Consider the following 12479-nt stretch of genomic DNA (forward strand, 5'->3'; position numbering starts at 1 on the left):
GCTGCAAACTACCACCTTTACTGAGCACAATAAATTAGGAATTAAGAAAGTCACCTGTATTACACCATCCTTTTAACTTACACCAATTGCTTTAGAGAGCATGCATATGTTTTCAGAGCCTATCCTGCACATGCTTGCAGCATATGTAGGGCAACAATACACTGTAAAACTGTACCACTTTTTAAAAGACAAAAGGGCTGAAGCTAGTAGCTGCTGCTACAATATTCACATTATGTAACATCAGACCTCACATTTTATCTTCAAGATGCGTGTTTTTCTCTCTGTACCAAAAGATATGGAAAACAGTCTTCAGAAACTAGGTGCTGAATGGTAGTAGGATAAGGTACCCTAAGTATCCTGACCAGTGCATAAATAGCAAAGTTAAATAACAGATACACTTATCAGAGAAAAACAAACTATCAACTTTGAACAGACGGAATACTTGCACCTTTTTGTGTGTATGCAGTAAGAGTAACTAATGGCAATAGTACGTGAATTTGCTTGTGCCATATTCCAATTAAAATTGCTGAAGATGAAGGACTGTGGTATACAAATACTGAGTTCTCCAGGAATCAGCTCAATATGTTTTACAAGAAAGTGAATTCATCTATTGTTTAGATTGCAAGCATTATGATGCTGAGTAAGAAGCATCAGCTATGACAGTTCCATGAGGAATTAACAGATGGAAGATGGGCAAAGCAAATTATTCTGTTAGAATAACCAAATTTAGACAGGTAGAGGAGGAATCCTCACAGGAAGATAAATTTAATCTTTAATACGTTTTTCACAGCGTGAAATTTCTTTGATACTTTGACAAGATTGACACATTATCTGTACCTACTTCTAGTTTATTTGTAGGGTTTTTGCAGTTGCTGGTACTATTAAGTGTGTGTTCCAAAATTTTCATATTGGCCTGTACATATTGTATTATAACTTAAGGAATCACTGTTTTGCAAAAAGAAACAACAAACCACAGATATGATAAAACCTGTTTGATAAATTTGGACTCACATGGCAACTAATTACCTAAGCACCAAAGAAACAGGACCAATTCCCCGTATTCATCAACTACTTGTATTTTAAATATCAGTTCTTAGTTTAGTGTTTTCTTAGGCTAGGCTGGCATGTTCTCAGTATTTCAAGAAGACACATTACTAGAAAAAAATTTTCTTTATATATTTAATAAAGTTATATAATATATCAACAACTTTTGGATTTGAAGTTTTGTTTGAGCACTTATTTTGGCAAAAGTGAAATATTAAATACTGGTACTAGACATGCATTCCTTTCATTCAAGCTTAAGAAAACATTTACAAAGTTGACAGATAACATTTATTAAAACATGTTATACAAAAAAGGGGCACGGGACTCTTCTATAAGAAGAAAATATTGAACAGTAAAATTAAATTAAAACCATGCTGTACAATTAAGACAGCAATATTTATAGACAAAACTATCCAACCTCTGCAATACAAGCATAACATCTCACAAAATATCAAGATATGCAGTTTTACTATTATAAATGACTTGTTTTGAATAAAAACTTATAGCTCATTAAGGAAGATTCACTTGACTTGCATAAACAGTTACATTTCTGGAAGAAATATGGAATCCCATGAAGAACAAAAAAGGAGCAGCAATCGACAGACACAGGCTTCAAGCAAAATTAGAATTTACAGTTTAATCACATTAAAAATATACCATTTTGTTTTCCAGCATCTTCCCCTAGGGCACTGACAGTTTACAGCTTATAGCTAAATAACTCTAGCTACCTAATTAAGCATTTAAATGACAAAACGAAAACAAACAAAAACAAAACAAAACATTTTCATTTGTTGTTTTGAGAAAGGTTCTATTAAACCAAAATACTCAATATACTGCTATAGGTTCTCAGAATGCAGAAACAGGACACCTCACTAGCATCAGCTAAAGTGGTGAAGTTACAAGATCTGAAGTGCCTCCATTCCTTCAGATTCAATAGCACAGAGATGTAAAATATTCATTTTTTTTTTTTTAATAAAAAATCCAATATATCAGTCTTTGATCACCCTCCTTGCTTTTGGATCCAGGACAGTTTCTTAACTGCAAAAGCATCTCAGATGAAAAAAGAAAAAAAAAAAGCTAAGACCAAATATTTTACCAACTGCTTCCTTTAGAACCTACCTGCTCACTCATAAAATAGAGACAGTTGCTGCATGCAACAGTGAAGGTAATGTTTAAAAGAACAACAAAAAAACCATGACAGAACCTCCTCCCTCAGAAAGGTGTCAGATATACACCTAAACTAACAACTTAAGCCTGCTACGAGCTTTTTTTTTTTTTTTTGGAATGCCAGTTACATAGATTTCATTGTAATCAACATCTTTGTTATGGAATGGAATGAAAATGAATTCTATTATCAGTAAATGTTCTTACCACCAATAGGACAATGAATGGCTTCACAGTAACCGAAAATATCAATAGTCTCCTGTGCATACAATGATTCTGGTTTTCAGAAGATACTCACTTTACTACAGTCAACAGAAGACGTGAGCAACATAAAAATGCACAAAAGTTGTGGTATCATTTAGGTGATGAATCTTAAGGGAAGATGAATGAAATTCACCATATACATATGCATTCATATTACACATTGATCGCTTCCCTCCTCCCCACAGACAAGAAATCATCTCCTGTCTTGAACAAATCCACCCCACAAGCAATGATTTATGTGCTTGGCAGAAGCTGTATCTACATTTCTGTTTGCTATCTACAGCTGTATTGGGCATAAATTGCAGGGTTTCAGTGGCAGTGGGCTGCAAGGGTGACACACACGGCAAGAGTCGTGAGCTGCCCTGTGCCCATCAAAATAGGTTCTAGCCAGCACTGAAACTGATGTAAACAACCCATTACATGCCAAAACTTCAATCGTCAGAGCACTTCTGCTGAAATACATCTAAGAAAGAGTGGCAGCTGCTATCAAGAGGTGTGGGGAGACATGGAAGGAGATACTCCTGGGAAAACACAACTGGAAACACATGAGGAGAAACTGAGGGATACTCTTGGAAAGACACAGAGGAGACGCTGAGAACACGTATCATGACCCACTCTCAGAAGGACGTGCTCCATGCCAGAGGAGATAAACTTCTGATCTTCTGAAAGACTTTGGCCTAGGCCAGAGCAGGTACACCACTGAAGAAACTGACGACTGGGGGAGACCCAAGCTGGAACAGGCACATCCCAGAAGAGGCTACAGTCCATGCAGGAACCATGCCAGAGGCAGTGACACTGACAAGCCCAGTGCAGCAGAGAACATTCACTAAGAAATGAAAAGAGCCAGACAAGCCAGTACGTATATGACCCCAACCTCCTGGGCAAACTGTCACCTCAGCAAGAGAATTGGAACAGACTGACCTAGTGCAACTCCCAGTGACAAGAGAAAGACTAGGAAGCTGTGGGGAGAAGAGGTATTAGAGAGAAGTTAAGTAGGAGGAAGGGGGAAAGGCATTTCTTTAAGTGTTTAATTTTTTGTTTTCTTTTTCTCAATACCTGAATCGATCAGAAGTCTGTTGAAAAGCAATAAATTAAATTCAGTAAAAACATTACAAGTCAACTGTTTTGCCTGTGATAAGCAAAAGAAAGTGGTGGTATTTTGTTTTTTTGTTGTTTTTTTTTTTAGAGAAGTATCTCAAATTTCACTTAAATCCTCAATCCTCTCAATTAGATCTTGTAATAAATCATTACTTCCCTTCAATCAGTTGGTTTCATGTAAATCAACATCAGAAAGCCAAGTGTTACAAAAATCAGTGTAGCAACAATTGCTGGAATTCCAAGCTGATGTCATAATATGGGGTAAAACAGTAACAGGCAAACATTTAAAAGTTACTATTCATGCTAAACCACTAAAAAGAATATGGTTCTATAATATGATCTACTGGACCTGTTATAAAACCTTTAAAGTGTCTCTCTCAGTACATTTTATTTTAAAGCATTATTTCAAAGTAATCTAACTGCAAAAAGGAGCAACTTTCAACTTTGAAATGTCATGTGTAAAAGTCATTCCAAGCTGGTAAAAGTAACGGTTTTGCTGGCAGCTCTGTAGGATGGTCTGGGTTTAACAGATAGAATTTTTTGCTTGACCATGTTTCACAGCCAGGTGCTTCATAACAGCCTTTTTAATGGTTAAATGGGAAGAGGCACCCTTAACCTTTTTATGCAATACTAAAGTGACAATTTGAAAGGGTCTGAGAACCAATGTGATATACAAGATCATTCGTAAAATGAGTATGAGAATACCTTCCTCAAATGTGATGATGGTACTTGAAGAAATGACACCCTGTATGTAATAAGGCCTTGGAGAATGGACAAATAGGGCCAGCGAGTGCAAGAATTTTTTCCTCTACACTCATGTAAACAGGCAAGCATTGTAATTTTCTTAATATTAAAAGACAGTGTTAGCAGTGTGGAAACAAACCATAAAGGGAATATAGTTTCTAAGTTTAAAAAACATACTTATAAAGTTTTTTTTCTTAAATACAAAGTGCTTCTATACATTAAGCAGGTTACAGTGTTAGTGAGCAAATCCCTGTTTAGTTACCTTGAGTACAAGGGTTATATATATGGCCACCATGGTATGTTATAGAGTTCAATCAAGTGCTAAGAATACGAACTCCTTGGTGCTGACCATTCATGCCCATTGCCAGCAATGGTTTCATCATATTTGGGAATATCTGTTTTAACAAAATTCCATATGAAAAAATATCTGAAGCATTAGAAGATTAAGAATTAAGAGCCTCTCAAAAAATTAAAGTTTGTAAGTAGAATGCCAGAAAAGATGTTACAGTAATTACAGCCCACTGAGTAATAAACCCCAGCTTGCACTAGATATTCATGTTCAGGATACAGTTTGGTTGTATCTTAAGACAATTTGTAAGCGGGAGTTCAATAAAGCGTCCAAATTGGAATTACCTTAGTGTGTTTTTGCTACAGGGTCATCTGTTTAAGTACATGATCCTGCCTATTGCAGTATCTAATACATAAACCGGAGCCAGACAGACTTAGAAGGTTTTTGATGCTGGTTAATTTATTTCCCCCAGCACTGTACTTGGACATCACTCCTTCCTATTATAGCCTACGTATACTCTAAAGGCTCTTTCCTTTTTATATTTCAGTAAACTACAGAGAAGGGTTAATTGCTTTTGCATAGGAATGCACTAAGCTTTCAAACCCCAAATCCTGTCACATTTAAAACTGATGCGTTCACTCTACCTGCAGAGCTGGCAGCATCTCTCAAAATTACAAACACTCCTCTATATAGCTCCAGGAATGAGAGCACAGGATATAAATCCTCATCCTAATGAATGAGAGGTGCCACTTTCCCAGCAAAAATCCAGACTTCGGACATGAGCATGGTACCATGTTTTGCAGTACCATTAATAGATCCAAATGCCATACTTTCTACATTTTTCCCCACAAGCAACTTCATTTGAAGAGGTAAACAGCTCTGGCTGCTTATGATCACATGTAACCAGTCACAGTAGTTCAGTACCAAGAATCTGTATCATAATTCTCACTATTCAAAGAGTAAAGAATTAAGAGTAAAAACACGTATCAATGTCTAAATCATTTTCCTAAAGCATGTTCTAAAACTAGATAGAAGTTCTCAAACAAGATTTTGTACCAATAAAAAAAATTCAATTCATGAAGCTACGGAGTTTGGTACTTGCTACTGTAGTTAAGACAAAAAATCTGAATATAAAGCTAGGGTTTAGAATTTTGAGTATTCAGGGAGAGTTCCAAATGTTACACCTATTTTTGTTTGTTTGTTTTGACATGACATTTATTACACACACTTTAAAAGCTCTCATTATGTAGCAACCAAAATCAAGCCAAGCATCATACAGCATTAGGCCCTACAGGAGGCAGCTAAATTATATTTAACGCAGATTTAAGTTTACATGGTGCACAACTATATTTAAGTGCTTTACAGACTCTTTAAATAGAAACTAGCACAAAATTAAACAATCACTTCTTTCACTGAAGATGGAAAAAGAATGGAGGACAGATAAAGGAAAGCCAAATCACTTAACACGGCCTTTCATTAAGGCAAAACAATAAGTGATATTTAATGATGCAGGCTATTAATGATGCATGTTAAGTATGTTGGCAATCTCCAGTTTGAGGTCAAATTTTTTTTTTAATTAAAATGTGAATCACAAGAATTTTATCAACAGGTAGCCCACGTAGCCTGGTATGGTTATCCTAATTCTCTTTTTCAGTAAGGCTACTTCAATTCCTGCTTCGTGTAAATGTTTGCAGAATTTGGGTCAATTTAGAGCTGGGTTTTACTGTGAATTTGGAAGACTTATTAAAACAACAGGACTTCTAAATACTGCTGTGATGATAATCACTATCTTAAAGACCTTATTGACCTCATTTTGCAACCACCTTTCTGATTAACCATTTCTACGTCACACGCTGAACACCTAGAATAATATTGTGGAAAATAAAAACTTTGGTCTGCTCATACCAGCATAATTATTGAAACTTTTTTTTTTTTAATTTAAATTTCACAATAGCAAGTACCAGACACTATTTGCATAATTAGTTTATTTTTACTACTCTTCTAAACAAATGTAAGCACTAATGTCTCAGTTCATCTCAGTAGTACTCTGCTCAGCTTTAGAAGCTTGGTATGACTTGGTACAAGAGGTCACATGCCGGTGAAAACTGTCCCGCCACATAAATCTTTTCCCACAGATGTTACACTCGTACGGTTTTATGCCTGTATGAATTTTCATATGGCCAACAAGATGGTGTTTCATTTTGAATTTCTTACCACAGACACCACAGCCATAAGGTCGAAGACCAAGGTGCATACTCATATGCCGATCTCTCTGACTTTTGTGTGTAAAGCTTTTACCACACTGACAAGGATATAGCTTATCAGCATGTGAGAATCCAGTGAGGGATGTTTCTTCTTTAATTCCTGCAGCCATTTCAATTCCTTCACCATAGCCTGCTGCTATCATAAGATCCTGTCTGTGAGCACTTAAATTTCCATCTGCCCTTTCACCAGAAAATTCTTCCATAGAAGAGCCATAGAAATCAACTTGTTCATCATAATTACTTTCATCTGCCTGTTCATCAAATTCTGCTTCCATCTTTTTGTCAGCTATATGAAAGTCTTCAACACCTGAAGACTGGATTGAATGATCTGCCTGAATGGCATTCACAGATTCAGAAACTTGGTGTTCATCATAAGGATTATCAACACCTTCACAGTCTTGTTCAAATCTTTCTGGTTTCACATGGATCCATCGCTTGTGAGACATGATGCTGGGTTTGCTATATATAGGTCTGGTATACTGATACTCTGCACTATCACTAGTTCCTTCTTCACCATCCTGACTTGTCATTCCTGTGCTAAGTCTATCATGTTCTGTTGAAGAATTACTGGGAAGGTACTCATGTTCTGTCAGTTGACACGACAGTTCATCTTTAGAGCTCTCTTCTTCATTTTCACCATCCCTCAGTTCCTGCACTTTGTGGAATTCCGTCTGTCCTCCAGAGCCGAGTTCAAAGGTTTCAGCAAGGCCATTGTAACTACTACTGCTTGGGGACTGATGATCACTGCCATGATTCATCTTCTGACAGAGAACTGTTGGATTCCCCTCTAGCACTTCGGTGCATTTATCCACTACATGCCACATTTGAAGGAAACTTGCTGCCGTCAAGTAACTAACAATTTCTGGAGCAGGCATTACCAGTCGACCTGTATACGTAGACAGAAGAATGTTTTCAAACACTCTTGGATTCATCACATCAGGCAGCACTATTCGCCTGCTATTTTTTAGGAGAACCTGATCACAAAAGTAAGGTGAACTAGCTGCAAGAACAGCTTTATGGGCTCTGAAGAGATGGCCCTGAACTACGATGGACACATCACATAATTGTCCTTGCTGGCGCTGCTGATTTAACTTCTGCAAAATGGTGCTAGAAAAATCTGGAAATTCCACTCGAAAAGAGCTTGACCCAGACTCCATTTCATTACAAATTTAGTGTTGTGCTGAAAGAAAAAAAAAAAAGATCAGAAATTCTGCTTAGTAAAGTATTGATCTTTCTAAAAAGGTGTATAAGGAAATTGAAAGCAATAACTTAAGCGGACTCATATGGAACTCAGTCCAATATTTTCTGGAACCTATGTCGCTGCTGTATTTCTATTGTTCCCCCTCACCTCATCTTTCTCTTTTCTCAAAGAGATATTGAGGCCACAAGTTGCTATGCCAGCATATTTTGCTGTTCTTCCATCCCAAAGGGCTCATCAACTATAGCAGGAGCTACAGAGAGTCACCCAGTAGACATAGGTTAATCATTTCAAGCATGGATTTAGGATAACAAGAACAGTTATTTCATGAAATTATAGCTACAAAGTTAACTCCAGGATGTTTGTGTTTAAAACAGCATATGAAAAATATTGCATTTCAACAGGCAACATCGTCTAACTGATCCCCCAATAAAGACCGACTGCACCTCAGCTGTACAGTTTTGACTGTATGCACCTTGTATATATGTAACAATGCAACAATTATATACTAGAAGCTCAGCTAACAGTTCAGGTATTTTTTTGCATTCCCACATGACCCACACATCTTATTATTGTTTAAATGACTATGTCAGCTTTGTGCTAGAATTCTTTAAAATGTCTGCTTTACGGTTTAAATTTGAATTTAAGATGAATTTCCATGTTATTATCAGGAATAACGACAGAAGATTAAATGTAAAAACAAAAAGACCACATTAACAGCCTGAATAAACTAAATTTGTGCAACTTTTCAATGAGTAAATTGAACACAATGGAACTCCAACAGAGTTGGAGTAGCAAGCAGTTTTCCTCTGTCAAGTTGTTTCTCATAAAACTCTCGCTTTCCTACTTAACGGATGGAGCTGCACACCTGAGAAAGAATACTTAGTAAATTAGCAGATAGCACACATACAGAATTTAAGACACTTTCTGAATATAATATTGAAATAGAATTTGCATTACAAATAGTACTCTGAAATTCATGTGTAATGAAAATAAGGAATTGAGAAGATATGATTATGAATCACCTCTATGGTTATTGTACAGACTCTCTGTAGTACTTTCTATGCAGTTATGTAACCACCTATAGAAAACTGTTCATTAGATGCACTGTGTTCGTATGCTGGTATATTGGCACAAATTTATGACTGCTAAGTGCAGAAAAAAACAGCAGCATTTGCTTGCAAAACACTGACTACACAGGAATGATTATGTAAAACAACATTTAGCCAATAGCTCATTATTACATAATCCTTTCCTTACCATTCAGATCTTTTCCAGCTCATATTGTCGACACCTTTCTCCTATTCCCCCTAAGCCTCAGTATTCCTTCTTTAAAGTTTCAAAGATAGAAAAGGATGACAACATATGGAGGTTAAAACAAGACATTCGCTGTTATCATTGATCAAGGTGAACACGGTTGCCATAGAAAAGAGAGCATTAGAGTCAGACAACCACCAACACCTTTCAAGAAATACAGCCCCAAACTCCTTGCAAATGCTGAAATGAGCATCCTCTACAGAATGTTGAAGATTGCGCTTTTTTTTTTATTTTATTATTAGAAGTATGGCATCACTGTGACTCTCCTACGTACATCTCTAACAGGTCATTCTTCCCAGTCTGTTTTCTTCATTTATGAAAACGATTTATAACCATAAATAATCACAGCAAAATAGACAAAATAAAAAAGGTACTGTTTTGACCACAGTGTCCTTTCTTGAAACTTTACACTAATCTCTCCCCACTGGATAGTGGGAGGAACTGGAAGGACTGAAAAAAAAAAAGCTCCCACTAAGGAGAAGGACAGACAAATGACTAAAAATGACTAAATGACTAAAATTCTGTAACCGAGCACTGTAACTGTCTGTATACAGTCACGCATCTTAAGAAATTGTTATTTCTTTGTTGGTTGAAACAATTGTTCAATGTAAGAGGTGTTTACCAACTACCTTGAGATCCTCAGCTTTAAGGCAGGAAATTAGTTTAGAGAGCTACTTTCCTACAAACACTGCCTCACTTAAATCAGGGGTGATCAGTTACATTCTGCTGAGACAGTCACCAAGCTGTACTAAGTGAAGAAATAGCCTAAAATTTGCAAATTACACTGCCAGTTCAACTGTTAACGTCAAGTTCTTTTTGATAAAGTGGAAAGAAAAATAATGTCAATACTTCATACACAGTACACATTAAAAAATATTTATTTTTTAAAAAAAACTTTTTTTTTAAATGCAGACACGTTAGTTCTTTCATAACATTCTCAGATTTAAGAGTCTGTTTTTCAATACTTGCATACCAAAAAAAAGATAAGCTTCTGGGATCTGTTCAACCAAAACTTAAAAAGAGAAATACCTATACATCCAGAAAAATTCCTGTTTAAAAATCAGGAAGAACCCTAAGCTGTCATCTTTCACCAATGTATGGTTGTTCACCACATAAACAATTGCAGGTGGGAGCAAACTTTCTTTTCAAAGCGTAAGTAAAATATTTTCTGCTAGTGAGGCCGTACCCTTCAAGAATGTTTTCGGCTTTTCCCTCCAAAGAGGTTTCAACTCCCCCTTTTACAACCCGTTCTGTTGCTGCATTTTCTTTATCCCTACTCACAAAAAAAAAAAACCAAAACAGTCTTTCAATTGCAGTTAATAGAAAATACCTAGTCTCTCCAGAACACTGAAACGTACAAGGTCCATATTACTTCCTGAAAAATAGTTACTTTAAGAACTGCCGGTACATAGCTATTTCAGAAGAAGGAAAGCTTTGAATAAATTAATTTCTTTCTTCTGCCACGGCAGCACCTCAAAACGCTGCTGTATCAGCAGGGGCAGACGTGCCGGCGAGCCCATGCCAGAGGCGTCACGGCCACAGCCGGCGGCCGACCCGCCAGTCAGCTCTGCCTAGAGAAGAGAAGGGGCCGGGCCGGGCCGGGCCCAGCACCCGCCTCCCGACCGCCTCCCGTGGCTCAGAGGTCCTCCGGGGAGCGCCGCCCGGCGGGGAAGGGCCGCAGAAGCTTTCGGCGGGGAAAGGGAGCGGGGACGACGGCGGAGCGCAGGCCTCGGTCGCCCCCTGGCCCCAGAGCGGACCCACGGAGCCAGGCCCGGCAGCAGCGCGGCCTCCCGCGCTCCGCGCCCAGGCAGCCACTCACCTGCGGGCCTCGGCGTCTCTCGCATAGCGGGCCGCGACCCCGGCTGCAGCGCTCGGCGCGATCGACGCGGCTTCCGCGGCCCTGCCAGCGCCGGAAACGCCGCTCCCCCGGGAAGGGCTTCCGCATCCCGGTCACCTGGCGGCCCCGGGCAGCCCTTCCGCTTCCTGCCGGGGGGAGGGGGCACGGGGGGGCGGGGCCGCGGCCCGTTGCGGCTGCTGCCGGCGGGCGGCGCCCCCCGCGCCTCGCGGCCGTCTCCGGTAGCAGCGGCGCGAGGAGCCGCTGGGGTCCCCGGAGGCCGTGCCGGTAGCAGCCGAGCTGGCGGCCTTGGGCCGGTGCTGCCGCCCGAGGGGCTGCCGCCCGAGGGGCTGCCGCCCGAGGGGCTGCCGCCCGAGGGGCTGCCGCCCGAGGGGCTGCCGCCCGAGGGGCTGCCGCCCGAGGGGCTGCCGCCCGAGGGGCTGCCGCCCGAGGGGCTGCCGCCCGAGGGGCTGCCGCCCGAGGGGCTGCCGCCCGAGGGGCTGCCGCCCGAGGGGCTGCCGCCCGAGGGGCTGCCGCCCGAGGGGCTGCCGCCCGAGGGGCTGCCGCCCGAGGGGCTGCCGCGACGGCCGCGAGCCCTCTCGGTCCGGCCCCGCGCCGGAGCAGACCGGGGGCGCCCGCGCTTTTCTCCCGGCGGCGCCCGTTCGGCTGCGCCCGGCGCTCGGCCCGCCGGCGTCCCCGAGCCTCCCGCGGGCAGCGGAGCCACGGCGGTGCCTGAGAAAACGGCCCTGCGCTGCGAGAATTTCCTCGTGACTCTGCCAGCAATTTAGTGTATTTCTAGGACTTTTTTTTTTTTTTTTTGGCCTTTGAGAGTGAAGGATGGTCATTGTACTCCTCAACGTGAGAGACGTCTCAGGAAGACCATAATGATAGATATCTGAATTGTTTTGCAACTTTTAGTGAAATTTGAGTTTGCCTCGAATCCAGTGGCCAAAAAAAAGGGGGGGCGGGAGGGGCGGGGGCAGTGCTATAAATAGCAATGGAAAAACGAAATAGTGCCAGTCTCTTGAAACGTAAGTGCTGCTGAGAAAACCAGGAGGAACTGGGTATTCTTGGAATCCTCTGGAGGGGAAAATAAGGCATATTTACTGTTTATCATGTCTTCAGCTGCTCTCTCAACACAGGAGGTGATCCACTTGGTTGCCCTGCAGAAAAAGATTTGGAAGTAGGCAGCGTACCCTGCCAAACAGTACTTGATTTTGCTGTCCTAGAAGGCTCTCTTATGCTTTACACATGCTATGGACA

At 40.6% G+C, this 12479-nt stretch overlaps 2 protein-coding genes across 3 annotated transcripts; one reads left to right on the forward strand and one right to left on the reverse strand.

The window, feature by feature from the left end:
• Nucleotides 1-1165: 1165 nt before the first annotated feature.
• ZBTB43 (zinc finger and BTB domain containing 43) lies at nucleotides 1166-11341 on the reverse strand. Of its 2 annotated transcripts, none has more exons than XM_048050901.2 (2): nucleotides 11202-11341; nucleotides 1166-8047 (listed from the first exon to the last, which is right to left on the reverse strand). In XM_048050901.2, exon 2 carries the CDS (start codon nucleotides 8022-8024, stop codon nucleotides 6630-6632), a length of 1395 nt encoding a protein of 464 aa, XP_047906858.1. In that variant the 5' UTR covers nucleotides 8025-8047; nucleotides 11202-11341; the 3' UTR covers nucleotides 1166-6629. The 2 variants fall into 2 exon arrangements, with proteins under 2 accessions (XP_047906858.1, XP_013044279.1); XM_013188825.3 differs by lacking the exon at nucleotides 11202-11341 and adding an exon at nucleotides 9326-10970.
• On the forward strand, nucleotides 10476-12004 carry LOC136786709 (basic proline-rich protein-like). Its single transcript, XM_066981007.1, has 2 exons — nucleotides 10476-10534; nucleotides 11023-12004. Exons 1-2 carry the CDS (start codon nucleotides 10476-10478, stop codon nucleotides 12002-12004), a joined length of 1041 nt encoding a protein of 346 aa, XP_066837108.1.
• Nucleotides 12005-12479: the final 475 nt, after the last annotated feature.

Source organism: Anser cygnoides, chromosome 20 (genome assembly GCF_040182565.1).
Source record: "Anser cygnoides isolate HZ-2024a breed goose chromosome 20, Taihu_goose_T2T_genome, whole genome shotgun sequence".
Lineage (NCBI taxonomy): Eukaryota > Metazoa > Chordata > Aves > Anseriformes > Anatidae > Anser > Anser cygnoides.